The sequence below is a fragment of the Dioscorea cayenensis genome, chromosome 19 (genome assembly GCF_009730915.1).
Source record: "Dioscorea cayenensis subsp. rotundata cultivar TDr96_F1 chromosome 19, TDr96_F1_v2_PseudoChromosome.rev07_lg8_w22 25.fasta, whole genome shotgun sequence".
NCBI classification, from domain to species: Eukaryota; Viridiplantae; Streptophyta; class Magnoliopsida; order Dioscoreales; family Dioscoreaceae; genus Dioscorea; species Dioscorea cayenensis.
In genome coordinates, this window is record NC_052489.1 from 23,181,395 (window position 1) to 23,199,313 (window position 17,919).

General features: G+C 35.6%; 3 protein-coding genes across 4 annotated transcripts; 2 read left to right on the forward strand and 1 right to left on the reverse strand.

The window, feature by feature from the left end:
* Positions 1-1,255: 1,255 nt before the first annotated feature.
* LOC120250099 (fasciclin-like arabinogalactan protein 8) lies at positions 1,256-3,160 on the reverse strand. The gene is made up of 2 exons (XM_039258875.1): positions 1,819-3,160; positions 1,256-1,666 (listed from the first exon to the last, which is right to left on the reverse strand). The coding sequence occupies exons 1-2, from the start codon at positions 3,099-3,101 to the stop codon at positions 1,663-1,665; spliced, it is 1,287 nt and encodes a 428-aa protein (XP_039114809.1). The 5' UTR covers positions 3,102-3,160; the 3' UTR covers positions 1,256-1,662.
* Positions 3,161-6,995: 3,835 nt separating this feature from the next.
* LOC120283741 (CDGSH iron-sulfur domain-containing protein NEET) lies at positions 6,996-7,615 on the forward strand. Its single transcript, XM_039290468.1, has 2 exons — positions 6,996-7,296; positions 7,398-7,615. The coding sequence occupies exons 1-2, from the start codon at positions 7,052-7,054 to the stop codon at positions 7,498-7,500; spliced, it is 348 nt and encodes a 115-aa protein (XP_039146402.1). The 5' UTR covers positions 6,996-7,051; the 3' UTR covers positions 7,501-7,615.
* A 5,443-nt stretch (positions 7,616-13,058) lies between these two features.
* On the forward strand, positions 13,059-15,609 carry LOC120250253 (xyloglucan galactosyltransferase XLT2-like). 2 transcript variants are annotated; one of them, XM_039259050.1, is made up of 2 exons: positions 13,059-14,894; positions 15,173-15,609. In XM_039259050.1, the coding sequence occupies exon 1, from the start codon at positions 13,408-13,410 to the stop codon at positions 14,872-14,874; it is 1,467 nt and encodes a 488-aa protein (XP_039114984.1). In that variant the 5' UTR covers positions 13,059-13,407; the 3' UTR covers positions 14,875-14,894; positions 15,173-15,609. The 2 variants fall into 2 exon arrangements, with proteins under 2 accessions (XP_039114984.1, XP_039114983.1); XM_039259049.1 differs by having other exon boundaries at positions 13,059-14,913; positions 15,173-15,608.
* The last annotated feature ends 2,310 nt before the right edge of the window (positions 15,610-17,919 follow it).

The window sequence follows — 17,919 nt, forward strand, 5'->3', positions numbered from 1 at the left end:
TCTAATATTATTACAAGTATATGGGGTACCAAATAAAATAATGGTTTCGAGTTTTGTAAGTGAGGAATAAATTTTTTTTTTATTATTATTATCTCTAAGAATTAATAAGGTTAACTGCTAAGGGAAAGGGTAATGCAATAAGCTCAATTTTTCATGTACAAACACACATGTTAAAGGAAGAAAATTTATGAAGTTATATATGTAATTTTAGATTTGTTTTTAATGGGTGTATTTGTAAAAAAAAACATCAAAATAAATATCATATTTAAAGTAAACAGAAATTTATTTGTTACCGACGACCATTTGGTCTATTGGCATCGGGTCCCTTGCGTAGTCGGGTCCCTTGCGTTCGCCTCGAGTGTCGAGCGTGGCTCCACGAGTTCGATCCCCATCTCGCGTAAGGTGAGGGCACAGTTCAGTGGTGAGCGCATCTCCCCCACGTGTTTGTCCCTGGTTTCAACGTTTGTCGTCTTTCTCAAAAATTATTTGTTGCCTTCAATAAATATCTTGCACCAAACTTAGCGACTCTCTCACCCTTTTGTAGTAATAAATTATCCTTATGACTAAATTATAAATGTGTAATTCAAACATATATACGTGTGTGTATTAGAAGTACAAGCTTTTATATGTCGAACATTTTCTTTTCTTGTTGACTGTATCTGCAATTTGTAATAATGTCATTCGTATGTCTTAAAATTGGAAGAGAAGGCGAAATATTTTTGAAAAAGATTAAATTCAAAGGACTGTACTGTACGAGAGTCTCTTTAATTTTCTTCCAAATTACTTTCGATGTTTGTACGGACGAGACGCCAATGAATTCACATATAATTGCAGGGTTAATGAACCAAATAAATCCAACCGAAATTCTAGGGCATTTGCGTTTCTCATTTATATACAAATTGCAAAATCATTTATTATATAGGTTGAATCATTAAATAACTTTATTAAATAAACATCATTTCTCTGGCTTATATTATAATCACTTTTTCCAAATCTAAATAAAACATGTTTCAGACATAATTTTTTTATAAATATATAATTCAAAATATAATGCTAAATCATAAATAGGCATATAATATAATAGGATAGAGTAACTTCATAAAGATGTATATAATAGGATAGAGTTACTTCATAAAGATATATATATATATATATATAAATTTCATGAATCACAAGAGGCAATGAAACAGATCCGGAGACAAACCACACAAGGGGGACAGCCACACAAAGCCACCTAGCCGTGTCGACAGAGACCTGATGAAAAGCGCTCTTACTATGGATTTGAGGCCTACCCACCGATGATGCTGCAACGCGACGCCACCAGTGGGTTTCATACACAAAGAAGAAGTGAACCAAGTAACCCAACCCCAAACCCAACAAACAAGAAGGCTCCCACCAAACCAAACACCCAAATGGACCACAACAACAAACAACGCCAAAAGGAGACAATAAGCAAAATCCCAATTAAAAGCAGCACCTGCTCAGCTGTGCCCTCACATGCCCTCCTCATGTACCACTCCCTCTTTCTCTCTCTCTCTCTTATGAGTTATGATTCCCTCCCACCACCAATCCCACTCGCTTAACACATTTTTATCAAACACCATGCCTGCCTGCCTGCCTGTCTGTCCTCAAGCGTCAATCACAACACAAGTGGGCTTCTTTTCAACTACGCCGTAGAAAAACGAACAAATCAAAATCAAAATCCACAGACCACTCGAATGCTAAGCGAGAAAATTAAAACCGGAAAATATAAAAAAAGAAAAAAGAAAAAAATAAAAATAACAGCACGAATTATCGAACAGGGAACGGAACGCTCACAAAACGGAAACCAGTGCCACGATGATGGAGATAAGAGAAATTAGGGTTCCGGCAAGCATCGCCGGAGCTGCGGATTTGTCGTCAGCTGCCTTCTCATCAGCTGCTGGGGCATCTGATGGTGATTCAGTTGCAGGAGAAGAAGCTGGCGGCGCGGGTGGAGAGTGATGCTTTTTCGGGTGGGCTTTTGCCTTTTTCGGTGATGGAGCTGGGGCCTCGACTGGCGACGGAGTCGGTGATGGCGGGGTTGCTGCTGGTCCTGGTGCTGGGGCCGGCGAGGGTGCTTTGCCGAAGAGCTCGACGGGCAGGAGAATGCTGTCAACGGTGAGTACACAGACAGGGGTGTCATCCAGAATGGTGCTGGCGACGCGGGAGCTGTCAACGCCGGTGCTAAGGCTAACATCGTCGCCTCGAGTGACGACACCGAGGTCGTACTTTCCGGCTCCGCTGGAGGCCATAGTGGCAAGCCGACCAGTCGCCGTCTTCAACGACGCTTTGGGGGTGTAAGACGCCAGCGCATGGTACTGAAGGACCGTGACGAGCTCTGCACTAGAAAGGGATGCCAGATCGGGGATGCCCGGAGCCTTGAAGGCCTCGTCATTGGGAGCGAAAAGGGTGAGGCCCTTAGTCATGGCGGACTCGAAGATCTTGAGGACACCAGAGGAGGAAAGAAGGGAGGCGAAGGTCTTGCACCCGGCCTTCTCGAGAAGCCCGGTGAGGTTGGAACCGGAGGCGGTGGGGGCGTCAAGAAGGCCTGGGAAAGTGATCGGCGCGGAGATCTCGACGACGGAGAGGTTGTACGGTTCCTCTTTGATGGCTTTGGTGTAAGTAGCATCAGGTTTGGAGCCGGGAGCGGCGGAGGCGAAGGCGACCTTGCCACCGCGCTGATTGGTGATGTTCACAAACCCTAGGTTACCGGGCTCGTTGCCGGTGGTCTGGAGGAGCGTGGTGGAGAGGACGGCGCCGCCCTGGAGGTTGTGGAGCTTGGCGGGATCGAAGTAGTCGAGGAGAGTGAGAAGCTGGAGAGCGTTCTTGATGGCGGCGAGAGGGCGTTTGGCGGCGAGAGCCGCCATGGCGGCATTGGGAAGCACGAGGCACGTCACCGTATCACGGGAGTTGATCTCGTCGGCGACCTTAGTTTGCGTGAGATAACTATTATACAGGCTGTAGTCCGGGAAGCCATCGAGGATGGCGGTGATGTTATGAGCGTCACCGGCCGGTGACCACACCACCACCATTAGAGATACGAGAAGGATCGAGAAGAAGGTATGCTTCCCTTCCGCCATTGCTATGAACTCCAGAAGCTTAGCTACTCTTGCTTCTTTGCGAGGGTGAAAGAGAGAGAGAGAGAGAATATAAGGTTGGGGTTGGGTTAGGTTAAGGTAACCAGGGTTAAGCGGAGAGTTAGTGTGGGGTTTAGGAGCAACGGCACGTGACGTTGCCGAAAGATGAGAGAGGAGATCTGGCCGTTGATCAATTCTAGCCGTTGTTGGAGGTCATCCACCGTTAGATTTGCCTCGGAAGTAGTACTACGAAGAGGTTCATTTCCCGAGGCGGGATGGATTTGAAGGAACGCGTCGGTAGCTAGTGCTCAGCCGGAAATGGACAACACTGCCCCCATGTGCTTGTGTTTGTGTGAATGAACTTTTATTTGGTTATTTAAATAATATATATATATATATTATTATTTTTTGTTTTCATCGTAACAATTATTTTTCATTATTTAAAAAATATGTAAAATTAGTTGGATATTGAGGAGAGTTGTTAACTTTAGTGGTGGATGACAGTGTGGCTTCTTCACTGGTGATGAAAGGTGGAGTGATAGCGCTTTTTCTTTGTTTAAGCTTTTTGGATTTGACAAAGAGCATGGGATAGAAATGTGAGGTTGATTGGTGTGTGATATCATGATTTGTGATGTCGACTAAGAAGTTCTTTCAGAATCTATACTTTTTTCAAGATTTATTTAGGCTTTTTTGGGATGTTGATTCTGTTTGTTTTGTTCTTTAAATTTTTAAGGTAAAAATAAACTTCATCTTTACACTAGGAAATTATGAATTTGTTAAAACTTAAATATTTGAAATTCAAGTAACTGACCAAAACTCATGGAGGCCCCACAGAAAAGTGTATGTTCTTGTAAATTTTTATTACATCTGATTATGTTAGTAGTTGCACCAATCTCTGTGCAAGCATTTTATTTTGAAATATTAATGTTGCTTTGTGTGAAGATATAGTAATAACATATTTTACTAGCATTAACTTGTTCACATGGTAACACCCATGCTAGGGCTACAAATGATCCAAGACATTTGCAACCTACTCAAACCTCAGCTCGGAAAAAACTCATTAATTAAAGCACTGTTTGGTTATCTATAACCAAAATTATATATAATACAGTGTAATTGATGTTAGTTTTGTTGTAACTAAGAATGATATATTTATTTTTTATTTGTTTGGTTTGATATAAGTTTAAATGTATAGTTACCATATAAGTGAGTCGGTGAGATTATCCCCATTATTTATTTATTTATTTATTTATTTATTTATATTATTAATTATTTAATACTTTTCATTAAAAATAATTTATTTAAAAAATAATTAATAAATTTAATAAATTAAAAAATATTTAATATTTCTTTAATTTTATTACTTGAAAAAAATTATAATTAATTTCATTAATTTTATAAAAACAATTATGATAAAATATTTAATTATATAAATACTAAACTATAAAAAATATAATATTTATTTAATTTATTACTTAAAAATAATTTTTAATTAATTTTTAAAACAATATAATATTTTCAATACTAAAAAAATATTTTTTCATAAAAATATTTAATCATATAAATAGTAAATTATTAAAATATTTAATATTTATTTAATTTTATTACTTTAAAATATTTTTATAATTATTTTTAAAAGAATATAATATTTTCAATAAAAAAATATTTTTGTCATAAAAAATTATATTTGTTTAATTTTATTACTTAAAAATATTTTTATAATTAAATTTAAAGATAATTTACTTTATTAAATATTTTAGAATTAAATACATGATGAGTGGATATCACTTAATTTTACTATATCGGTAAAAGTGGATGAGATGTAAGTTCACTTACATATAAGTCGAACTTTTACATCAAACTAAATACTCACTTGCATGTAAAACCACTTATATTACAACTATTTTTAGTTATTTACATGTAACCAAACAATCCCTAAATGAGCTGAGTTTGAGCTTAACTTTTGAGTGAATTATTAAACAAACTGAAGTTGAGCCACTTGTTGCTCAGCTCGTTAAGACTTGGAAACCTTGTCAGAAGCTTGATAAACGAACAAGCTCGTGAGCAAGCTTTACAAGCCTACTAACGGGCTTACTCTTGAGCTTGCTAAACAAACTTAACTCACTAGACTACTAACTATTATGTTAAACAAACCTAATAATGAACTTACTAGTCGCAAACATGCTAAACGAGTTTGCTAAATGAATATTCTTTTCTAATGGATTTATGTATTAAAAATAATTTATTAATAATAGTTATTATGATTTATTATTTTTTATACTTCTTTTGAGGCAATCTTGAAGTGAGCTCGAGCTTAGTTTGTTTTTACCATAAACGAGCTTCTTTTCGAGCAAAGTTTGAATCGAGCTTGAGCTTGTAGCTAGCCTAATTCTGTCGAGCCGAGTTTAAACACTTCAAAGCTCGACTCGACTCAGCTTTGTTATAGTCATAATCCATATTGTGGCCAGAAAAGAAGACTGGTTTGCGTTAATAATAATGTCTCACTTTTAATTTTGCGTTAAGCTAGAACAAAGCCTGATTTAATTGAATATTTATCTAAACAAATAGAAAACCACTCAAACTAAATTGCTTTTTTTTATTAAAATATAAAATAAGAAAATAAGTATAGAAACATTATGATAGTCGCCTTATGTATAATGTAGTAACTCATCCAAGACAAATTTCAAAATAATATAAATTAAAAAGGTTGACGGTTTCATGCCGGTGCAGTCAAGCTTAAAACTAACCTCAGCTGGCGTAACTCATTAGCCAACTCACTCAACCCTAATCCAAACAGCAATAGCAAGTAAATCAACCTCGATCTTTACAACTAAACATATCAGTAACATTCCTATACACACCACGATGTAAATTAACGTATGCAGATACTCCTAAATATTCTAATAGCAATTATTCTATTTAAAAATTTAATTTTAAAGTCAATATATATTTTTTTTAAGTTATGCATTTAAACAACCATTGATTCAAAAATGTATATATTTATCATAGTAGCTTATTCTAGTTGTTCATATACTCTACTATATAGTTAATAGCTGTGAGTTCACCCTTGATTCCGGGTATAATCAAGCTAATAACGAGTGAGAGTTTAGCCCAACACAGGGGGAAAGGTTAAATATCTTGAACATTTTTTATTTTTTAATGAGAGGTAAATTGGTTCTTTTTCTCTTATTATAGATTATTTATTTCAAGAAAAAATTACATTAATAATAATAATAATAATAATAATAATAATAATAAAATGGGGTTTTTGCAGGCATACCCCTAAAAAATTTTGAAATTACATATTTACCCCTGAATAAAAGTTAATTGCATACATACCTTTGAATAATATACATAATTGCGTATATACCCTTGCATTAACAAACAACAAATATATAAAATTACCATTATACCATTGCATATATACCCTTGAAAAGTTTTTTTAAGTTGTACAAGGGTTATTTTGGACCTTTTGTATATCTTAATCCAAGTTATAACCATACTTTGATTACCGAAATCTAACTATAGGGGCATACCCGTAATTACTTATATTTTTCAGGGATATATATATAATTATATTTTTTCTAGTGTAAATATGTAATTATAGAACTTTTGATGTGTTTATAACTAATTCTCCCTAATAAAATATGAGAATGAGATTTTGTTTGTTTCTTTTTTTTAATTACATTGTGTTCGGTTATCAATTATGAAAATTAAGTAATGGAGTATAATGAATCACCAGTAGATCAATGCATTCATTTCCATATTCAATCCATTAGCCTGTTAACGGCCCAGATTGGTCCTTTTTCCAATCTCGTGGATTCAAGTTCAACCATGCTGACGTGTCCTCATTCTCAGCCTCCTTTTCCCATTCGTATATCCAACCGCCATCCAAAACAAGCTCCACAGATATAAAGAGAGACCCAGAGAACGAGAGAGAGAGAGAGAATTTAATGGCAATGGCGTCTTCGATCGTGGTTGGGATGAAGCCAAGTTTGGGCTACTACGGAGTAGCAGAGGTCCTCAGATCGAGACAACAGCAGCCGCAGCCGCAGCCGCAGCGGCAGGGAACCCGAAGAATGGCGGTTCTGGTGCGAGCCCAAGGAACGATAAACCCCGAGATCCGCAAGGACGAGGCCAAGGTCGTCGATTCCGTCCTCGTCTCCGACCTCTCTAAACCTCTCACTGCGTATTGCCGGTATAAATATAATAACCTCTCGATTTCAATTGCTTCTCTTGTTTTCCTCCCTTTTGGTTTGGATTGCTTGATTCTATTGGGATGAGGGTTTTGGTTTTCAGGTGCTGGAGATCGGGGACATTCCCTTTGTGCGATGGAAGCCATGTGAAGCATAATAAGGAGACTGGGGATAATGTTGGGCCTTTGCTTCTCAAGACTAAGTGATTGCAAGATAAGTCCTTTTGATTTTTTAGGGCTTTTAATGAATTGAGCTATATATTAATTTATTATGCTGTTATTGTTTCTTATGACTATCACTTTAATTACACTTTTATTTTGAGGTTTTTGTCCAAAAATTTTAGATTAGGCCATGTGTGATTGTTGTGCTTTGAAGTGTCTAGCATTTAGAAGATTGGATTGGTAGAGGAGTAATTGGAATTAAATTTACAATTTTGAGGGATTGGGGATTGGAATTTGAATTTTTTTTTTTTAAGTAACCTTTAACACCTGCCCTATAATTGGGAGGCGTTTATTTCGGTGGGAGCAGAGAGAAATTGGCGAAGTCAAATCATTTTCCTCCGTTGTTTTGGTGTTTTTTTTTTTCATAAAGGGAGAGAAGTGTGATTTCCACTACTTCAAACTAAAGTGGAATTTTAACTAAATCAACTTCAATAATTTTTTTTTACTAAAATAGGTGAAAGTGAGTTATAAAAAAAAAAACCAACTTCCCTCCACTTATAGTCCTTTTTTTAAACTCACAAAAAATCATCCAGGCCAAAATCTCAAATTTCATTCTCATTTCTTGACAAATACATATCAAAAATATTAGAAGTGATATCAGTTCCCCCACTTCAAAGAAGTTGTTGAAGATTTGCCTTGAATTTTTTAAAAAGCCAATGGCCTAATTATTTTTTGAAGAGACAGTTACATATAACCCTTATTTTATTTTTTATTTTTTCTGAGGGTGTTGAATATTTGTTTATATATATATATATTAACCACCCAAAATTAATTAGGGTTTTGAAGAAAGCTTCTTAAAGAGGTAGGAATCTTGTTTTTTCTTGGAGTGCTCTTCTTTGTTCCGGATTACTTCTCCAGCAAGACTCCTTGTTTTTCGAATTATCTCTCATATTTTTGTAAGTCTCTCTTATATTTTTCCTCTTCTTCACAGAGTGGATTGCTTTGGGTTGTGTCATCCGTGGTTTTTCCCTTTTGTGAGTTTCCATGTAAATCTGTGTGTTATTTATTTATTCTTCTGATTTTTTGGCTTGTATTGGTGATTATCTGCTTGTCTGCTAGATTTGGATTATCTTTTTGTGTTCTTTGATTGCTCTTATATTATTCACTGCACATATTGGATCACCCTATTTCCATATAGAAATAGAGGGAAAATTTTCTAATTTCATTCTAACTTTCTGACAAATGAACACTAAAAGTACTATAATAAGTGATATCATTTCCCATGACATTTTCCTCTACTTCCCTGCAATGATTGCTCCCTTGATGACATTGTTGTTATTTTAGCTTTTCGTAGAAATCTGAAATGAATATAACAATCGAGTAATGGGAATTAAAATTAGAATAGATTTGTGATAGGTTGTTTCTTTAGGGAGTATATTGATGGAAGATCAAGGGGGTGAATTAAATTCATTAATTTTTTTGAATTCTCAAAATTTGAGCAAACACGAGTTTTTTTAAAAAAAAAAGAGCTTTAATCCTGATTAAGTACTTCCATCTCAATCTAGGAGCAGCTTAGGCCAGATTAAGAGGTATAAAAATTCCTTTGTATCCTTTTCGTGTCACATCTTTTTCTTCTCTTGTTCATCAACCACAATTCATATAATTGATTCTTATTAACATGTTCATGTAGTTTTGTTTCAATATACTATTGTGCTTTACTTTATGTATAATAATATCTATTTTGTAAATAATATATACAATGTAAATATATTCAACAATAATTAGATTTTTTAAATGATAACATGTGCAATTATAAATATATGAATGATGTTAATATGAATATAATGACAATTATAATTATAATTATTAATTATTATTTTTACTTAATGTATAACATTTATGTGCAATGAGGTGTAAACTTGTTAAATTTGGAAAAAAAAAAAACTCTTGAATCAAAATCTCCACTTTGACTCCTCTATCAAACACTAAGCGAGGATTAAAGGCTTTTACTGCCTTAATCCAATCCACTTTAATCCTCCATCCAAATACCCTCTTGCTGCCTTGCAGAACATGAAACTGGGGTTGAAAGCCTCATGACATTGTTGTTAGTGTAAATCAATGTTGAGCTTGCCTGAGAAATCTAAAATGAATAAGTTGTTCTGCAGTAATAAATGTCAAAGTGACGATAAACAATTTAGAAATAGTGATTAAATTTACAATCCTGAGACTTTTCAATTTGGGTTAATTCAATGAACATGATCATCTGAGATGAATGTTAAGGGATTGTTGTTACTGCTAAACAATAGTGCATTGCATGAATGATGACATTGTTGTTCAGTAATAAATCTCAAGTGACCAGGTATCATGCAAATAACTATGACAGCATTTGTGTACTTGTCAATTGTTGAATAAGGAAAGAAGAAGATTGTGGTTTTCCTGCTTTCAATTAGTGAGGCTGTTAAGGAAGGTTTTGTGCCATGATTCATTTTTTGAATTATGCTCAAGTTTTATCTAGTCATGGAATTTAATGAGGTTGATCAAAGTCCATTTGAGCCGTGCAATTAGAAAAGCTCACAATGAATTAGTACATTTAACAGGTGCTAAGCTACCAACCACTTTCAAGCTAGTCCTGATCATCTCTCATAAGTAACAACAGGACATCTTCAACAAAGAGAAGAAAATGTTTTGAGTGTTTAGAAGTTCTTTGCAAGTGTCTTTACTAGTGTGATTTTGCTTGCAAATGGTGTTTGAGGTTATTATTGGACAATTCTCAGTTGAGTTGTTTCATTTATGTCAATTGAAGATGAAATATTTAGGGATCTGGCACTGGCACAAGTTGAAATTACTTCAATAGTTATAACCCATGAAAGAAAGAAAGACACTTCAATGCCCAATATTGTCTAGTTGTTATATTTAGCACTTTGTACTATGTGAGTGTGGTTGAATGCATTGGAATAGTACACCACTTTCGAATCTAGTACGAACACAAAGGTTGGAGGAAAAGTACATGAAGTAGGCCTTCTGAGTTCTGATCTAAAGTTATGACAAGAGCATTATGTCGGTGTTGATAGCCTTGTTTTTAAAGGGTCAATAAAAAAATGAATAAATTATTAAAATATATTAAAAGTAAAACAAAGGCATACAGAAGAGATTGATAAAAGGTAGATCAAGTGAGAGACACTTCAGTGTTTTTTTAGCTTGGGTAAAACGTAAGCTCAATTCTTCACCCTCGTTTAGGGTTGAGAGCACTAAGTGATTGAATGCGCTCTTTATTAGTTAAATAAATCTTTTCAGTAGAGTCCGTTCGCTACAGATATCTGTGATCACAGATTTGATCAAATTGAGTCTCCTTTGTTAAAAAGACTAAAGAAAAAAAATTTAAATAGATGAAGTTTTATAAAATGAGATTGCAATAAATAGACTGTAAATCAGAAAATTTCACTTTTAGAATTGCCTTGTTATGAATGTTTAAATCTCTGATTCGGGGAAATAGTCACCACTAGATCTTCTTCTGTGAAGGCAGTCTCATCACTTGGTAAATTTCCTTCCAAACAAATAAGTTTTGGTGAAGTTAGCTTCCAACTCAGTCATCTTTTCGAAAACATATAAGATCAACTTGATAATCCTAAGATTCTCCAAACCTCTCATAATAATAAGTTAACAACCAATAAATCATCAGCATAATGCAAATTATACTGCTGGCATACTCCCCAAGAGGACACCCACCAAAATTTTGAAATGCGTATGTATGAACATTTCAGAGTACATTGGTTATCAGAACGAACAACGGAGGAGAAAACAGGTCATCAATATCTTACATTGTTTTTTTTAATAACATGTTCTAAGTGAAATTGTTTTCATAAACAAAAAAAAAAAAAAAACTTTTGGAAAGTGGGCAAAAGGACATGTTAATCTTTTGGTTTTGGAATGGAAAGGAAATGGGTATGGAAGAGGGTTTTTTCTTTATTAAATTTTGTTTTTATCTCCTTTTCGCTGCCACGCTTGCTTCTGGTATGAGTTGTCAATGAAGTGACCCGAAGCATCCACCAAATTGTCCCAATTCTTTACACTTCTTTCTAGACATCACAATAGAGCTGCAGATGATAACATAAATGCATTAATGTTTACACTATTAACTATAATAGAGTTTACAAATAGTGTATGAAAGTTTGATTAGATGCAATTTTCATTTTATTTTTATTTATTTCTTTATTTCTTTATTTCTAAAGATTTCATAGCAGGAAAAAAAAAATATACAAAAATAAATAAAAGCATGCAAGATAAAATAAAAGGCAGAAGAAGTGTTTAAGTTGGCATGATGATGAGAAATGATGTAGGTGAACATGGGTAAGGATGAGCGAGGACGGAACAGGCCATGTGGACTCATGTTTGTAATAAAACGGGCTGTTTATTGATCATCAATTTGAGTCGCTTTCCACGGACCAGACTATTCCCGGATCGGAACCATATTGGGACCAGCCCGGACTAGCCCGGACTTTGGTAATCTAGTGAATGATTTCCCCTCATTCAATGCCATTTCTTGTGCATTATTAACTCTTGTAGTTGTTCAATCATCCTTTATTAGTTGATTTGTTATTGCAAATGTAGTTCTAGTTTTACTTCAATGTTGATTATGACTTCAAAATTATGAACTAGGAGTTATAATCAAACTCAAAACAAAGACATGTTAGTGCATATGGGAATTCCCCCACCGTCAGACAAAAAAAAAAAAAGAAAAGAAAAGAAAAAAAAACCTGTTTTAGTTAAATAATTTATGATATTGCCGTGAAAGAATATCTATATATATATTGGTGAATTAAGATTCAATAAAACCGTTGCATCACGTAGTATTTTATCTTCTTCAAATTAATTTTTTTTTATTTTTTGAAATAAAATTTTTATTATCTAAATCTGTAAATTATAAATTAATGTGAAAACTATTGACATCATGTGATTTTGATGTATATAAAATCTAATATGATGTTACCGTTTATACAATCATTCCTCATTGTAAATTATATAGTAGGAACCCGTGAATAAATAATTTTTTTTGATAAATTTGACCATTTTTAAAAAAAAATAATTATTTACATATCCTGTGAAAAATGGATAGTTATTAATACACCTAGTAAAAATCATGGCAATATATATATATATATATTAAAATGAATAAATCACTAAAATTATTAAAAAAAACAAAAAACAAATACATACCAGCATGGTAGATAAAAACAAATAAAATAGTTGTGATACAAATTGCTCCATGACCCATCAGTAGTGGCGATTGGCATATATGTATAAAATATTTTTGAACTTTGTGTTTGTGTTTTTTCTGCTTCTGATATAAATGCATAAAAAAAAAAAAAAATTTAGTCCACACAGTAGCAAAATTTACTTTTAAAATTTTTTGGTCTTCTAAGATAAAGACCAAAATACTTTTGGTCTTTGTGATTGAAAGAGAAACAATAGCAAAATTTACTCCCACAAAATAGTCCACAGAGTCATTTTTAAAATATTTAAATCCTCAAATAAAAACTCAAAGTTTCTGTTAAAAAAATTTAGCAAGATATAACAACATACTCTTTTCTCTAATAAAACACTTATTATTCTCCATTTAATTACCATTTGTTCCATTTTTATTTCGACTTTTATTTCCATTATTATTATTTATTTTTAAACTTAGTTACTGATATAATATTACATTTCAATCCTGCTTTGATTGCACCAGCTTTCCCTTCGCGTGTCTGGTACCGTCCCCACTACACCTCCAGCTCTACCGATCCCCACATCTACGTCCACGTGTTAAAATCTCCCACCACGTCCTCAATTCCCGTCGGTGCACCGACACGTGTCCATTCAGTTCCACAAACCGACTTCGATTCCTACCTCTTCTCTCCCGCTCCATATAAAACCAACCCCAAACCCCCGGTCCGAGATCCCGTCACCACCTCGATGCTTCCGCGGTCCAATTCTCCGCCCTCCGGGGCTGATCCCCCTCACCATTCTCTTCCCGGTAAACTCACCCCCTCTCTTAACCTCCATCTCCATCTTCCTCTCTGCCACCGCGTCCTCCTCGTCGCAGCCGTCCTCTCCGTCCAGCTCCTCCTCCTCCTCCTCTTCTCTGATCGTTCCATTTCTACCACCCGTCTCCATCCTAGCACTAATGCCGGCGACCACCGAAACTCCCGCAATACAACCTGCGATCTCGGCACTATCTACGTCTACGACCTTCCGCCGGAGTTCAATTCCGATCTCATCGCCGGCTGCCATCATCTTAACCCCTGGACTTCCCGTTGCTCCGCCCTCTCAAACTATGGCCTCGGCCCCTCCGCCGCCGATCTCGCCGGCATTGTTCCCGGTCCTCTCCTCCCGTCTTGGTTTAACACCGACCAGTTCTCCTCGGAGATCCTGTTCCATCGCCGCCTACTCTCTCACCCCTGCCGCTCCCCCGACCCCTCCACCGCCTCCGCTCTCTTCATCCCCTTCTACGCCGGCCTCGCCGTCGGCCAACATCTCTGGTCCCCCAACGCTACTTCTGGCGATCGTGACCGCCTCTGCGCCGCCCTCCTCCGCTGGATCTCAAGCCAACCCTCCTTCTTGCGATCCAACGGCAGCGACCACTTCATCGTCCTCGGCCGCATCACCTGGGACTTCCGCCGTTCCAAGAACGAGGACTGGGGAGGGAGCTTCATCTACATGCCGGCGATGTCGAACGTCACGCGCCTCCTCATCGAGCGAAACCCTTGGGACGAGCTGGACGTCGGAATCCCCTACCCCACCGGATTCCATCCCCGATCCGCCACCGATCTCCGATCATGGCAGAAATTCGTCCTCTCCCGTCGCCGGCGGACAACATTCGGCTTCGCCGGAGCGGCGAGGGTGGGGATGAAGAACGACTTCAGGGGTTTGCTCCTGAGGGAGTGCGCGGCGGCGGGAGGGTCGGCTTGCAAGGCGGTGGATTGCAGTCACGGGCGGTGCGCTAACCGGAGCGCGGAAGCGGTGAGCTTATTCCTAGAATCAAAGTTTTGTTTACAGCCACGTGGCGATAGCTTCACCCGGCGGTCAATGTTCGACTGCATGATTGCCGGTGCGATCCCCGTCGTGTTCTGGAAGCGCAGCGCTTACTTACAGTACGAGTTATACTTACCGCCCGGTGAGGAGGAGTGGTCAGTGTTTATCGATAGAAAGGAGGTGCGTTCCGGCGCGGTGAGCGTAAGAGATGTGTTGGAAAGCATCGGGGAGGAGAAGGTGAGTAGAATGAGAGAAAAGGTTGTGGAGCTTATCCCGAGGATCGTTTACGGCCAAGATAGGCTTGATGAAGGGGTGATGGATGCTGTGGACGTAGCGGTTGATGGTGTTCTTAGGCGGTTCCGGGAAAGGAGGGAACGGACGGACATGGGCATTGGGGGAGTTCGTTGATTGTTTCCTCGTCTTGTACAGTGAGATGAGATTTTTTTGGTATTCTTTTTTTTTTTTAGCTATTAATTATATTTTAAATATAGGGAGGGATATATATAATATATATATATATATACACTGCATATTCATTTATTTATAGAATTAATAAAAATATATAATTATAGGGTGTGGGTCTGCATCATGTATATATATACATATATGCATGCATGCATGCCATGTAAAATACCTTCTTGTATTACTACTACTACCTGCTAGTGCATGTATACTTGTGACTTGTGAGCGTTAATGCATGGTGTAGGGGAGAGAAATTTGGATGATATCTTTTTGGCTTGGGAGTTGGGATGGTAGAAAGAATGGTGGAGAATCACTTTGGAGAAAGGCAACAAAAAGAAGGGGGTCCTTAAGCTTTTAACACTATTGATGGGAATGATAAATTCTCATGCCATTTGTTCGGGATTTTCAAAACTTTGCATGATTGATGTTTGTGAAAATTGAGTAATGGCGACAAAGAGACAATACTGTTCAAAGGACACGGACTGTTCGAAGGGCATGGATAAAAGTTATGGTGATGGATGGGTGAGTGTTCTATTCTTTATTAATACATAGTTAAAATCTAATAATAAAAAAATATGTGTAACAAGAGATAGATGTATTTTTTACATTGAGGTATTTGATGTATAGTATTAATAAGGTCTTTAATTTGTGTTGCTTGCATACCTATTGAAAAAAATATTGCAACCGCATGATAAATATTTATTTATTTATTATTTTATTCAAAATCAGTTAAACAATTTCTGGTAGATAATTTTTCCCCACTTCATTATTTTCCAAATAAATAAATAAAACAAAATATTCATCTATATTTTTATAAAATTTGTAAATTAAAATTTACTCATAAAAATATATAAGTTAATATGATTATAATTACAATATGTTAGCAACTACTTATTTTCATGGCGGTATATTGAAGCAATTTCTTCTATTAATAAGAAAAAGTAAACATCTATTTTTTTTCAATATATTTTGCCATATCAGTGCACAAGTAAAAATTATACATGCATATATTATTTTTATTTAAAAAATAATTTATACGGATAGCCAAGTCTTCTAGACAAAATATACAAGATTAAATAATAATAATAATAATAATTAACTTTTGTCCTGAAAATAAGAGCTGCTTGAAGATAAAGGCATAGTCTTGGGCACTACTAACATAACATTCAGGGGCGTGGGAGAAGATGGGGGGTAGACAGTGGCGATGCCAGGACTCATTAGAGGGTGTGGCAAAAGTTGACAGAAAAAAATTTTCAGCCGTTGAATAAATATTTCGACCAGTCAACAAAAAATCTGGCATAAAATTTCCAGCCGTCGAGTGAGAAATTTTTGATTTAATTTTTTCTAATTTTTTCAAAAAAATCTAAATTTTTTAAGTTTTTAAAAAAAGACAATCAAAAGATTTAAACAATAAAATGAATACAATTAAAATAAAAATATATATGAACCAATTTGAACCTAATAGATATATGAAAGAAGTCTGGTGTAAGTTGAATGTGTTTTTCCGTTGAAATTATGGAACTTTCTCGGATGTTTGCGTGTATTTGTAATCATGTACGCAGATCAAAAATCTATAACCTTTGTAATTTATAATTATGAAATTTTTCAGGGTTGTTTTGGTAAAATAATCCCAAAATCGGCTATCTTGAGGCCACGTGTTAAAATGAGTTCGCGACGACCCGTTCAAAGAAAGCATGTGATCCACGCTGAGTCGGTTTCGGGAATTCTTCGCTTCCACACCTCCACGCTTCTTCATATTCTAAACCGACTTAAATAACTATTAAAAAACCTAATAATTAATCTGATCGTTCAATCCCACTCCAATCGTTTAATCTCCACCGTTCGTCTGTTGCACAACTCAATCCTCAGAAGTTATAAGCTAACAATTTTTTTTTTTCCGGCGAAGGGTGTGGCGGATGTCCATCCTCGCCACACCTCGGTGCCGCCACTGGGGGTAGAGGGAGGCACTGCCAACTTTTGGCTTGGCCCGGTTCATCCAAATTTGTCGGTTCAGCGGATTCAATAGGTGGACCGGTAACCCATGATCGACCTATACTGTAGCGGGCGGGACCGGTTACATATTGGGATATCCCAACCCAGTAAATTGACTCAGGCGAACACGCCGGATCACCCGGATTGGGCCTTTTTTTATTATTTTTATTTTAAAAATCAAAACATCATGTTTACAACCACTCAAGATTCAAACCAAGACCTCCGATTCACCCATCAAACATTTTAACCACTCAACCAAACTTTTTTTTTTTTGTTAAATTAATAAAACATAAAAACTAAAAACATATTCTAAAACGAATACAAAATTATTTTTCACTTTCTTTTTAATTATACATACCCCTTTACATCCCATTATTTTTATGTGTTAGTCAACACTATAATCCATTATTTTTATATGTATTACCCATCTACGTTATTAATATTATTTAAAATGAATAGAAAAATATAATGTCATTGATGTGTACTAATATAATCGTACCGTTAATTTAAAACTATAATCTTTTATACACATTTTTATGTACATGTTAGGTGAAATTTTTAAAATTTTGTGTTTTTCTAAACATGTTATTAACTTAAAATCATAATATTCCCTAAATTCTTGATGAATAAACAAATAATTTTAATTTTTCTTAAATTAATAACAAAATTTTCAGTCCAATGTAATTTTTTATATATATTTTTTAATTTATCTTCGTTAACAAGATATTTCAAAAATAAATTAAATTAGGATAAAATATTCATTAAAAACTATTAATGCTTTAAAATTTTGAATTTTTTAAAATTATATTTGCTTTTTGGAAAAAAAAAAATTCAACAATGTACTGGTGAAAGTTTGAACTCAGGACCCTATGAATACTTTAATAACAACAATACTTTAACCAACTTAACTAGAAGTGGTGTTACTCTTTTTGTAAAGGATATAAATAGTAAATAACTCTTATGATATATAATTTTAGTTCCACATCAGCTAATCTTTTA

What these genes read in the sequence shown, in the direction of transcription:
- LOC120250099 (XM_039258875.1), bottom strand. Translation starts at nt 3,101, where the DNA reads ATGGCGGAAGGGAAGCATACCTTCTTCTCGATCCTTCTCGTATCTCTA.
- LOC120283741 (XM_039290468.1), top strand. Translation starts at nt 7,052, where the DNA reads ATGGCAATGGCGTCTTCGATCGTGGTTGGGATGAAGCCAAGTTTGGGC. An exon ending in CCTCTCACTGCGTATTGCCG is followed by an intron (nt 7,297 to 7,397) that starts GTATAAATATAA and finishes TTTGGTTTTCAG; the next exon opens with GTGCTGGAGATCGGGGACAT.
- LOC120250253 (XM_039259050.1), top strand. Translation starts at nt 13,408, where the DNA reads ATGCTTCCGCGGTCCAATTCTCCGCCCTCCGGGGCTGATCCCCCTCAC.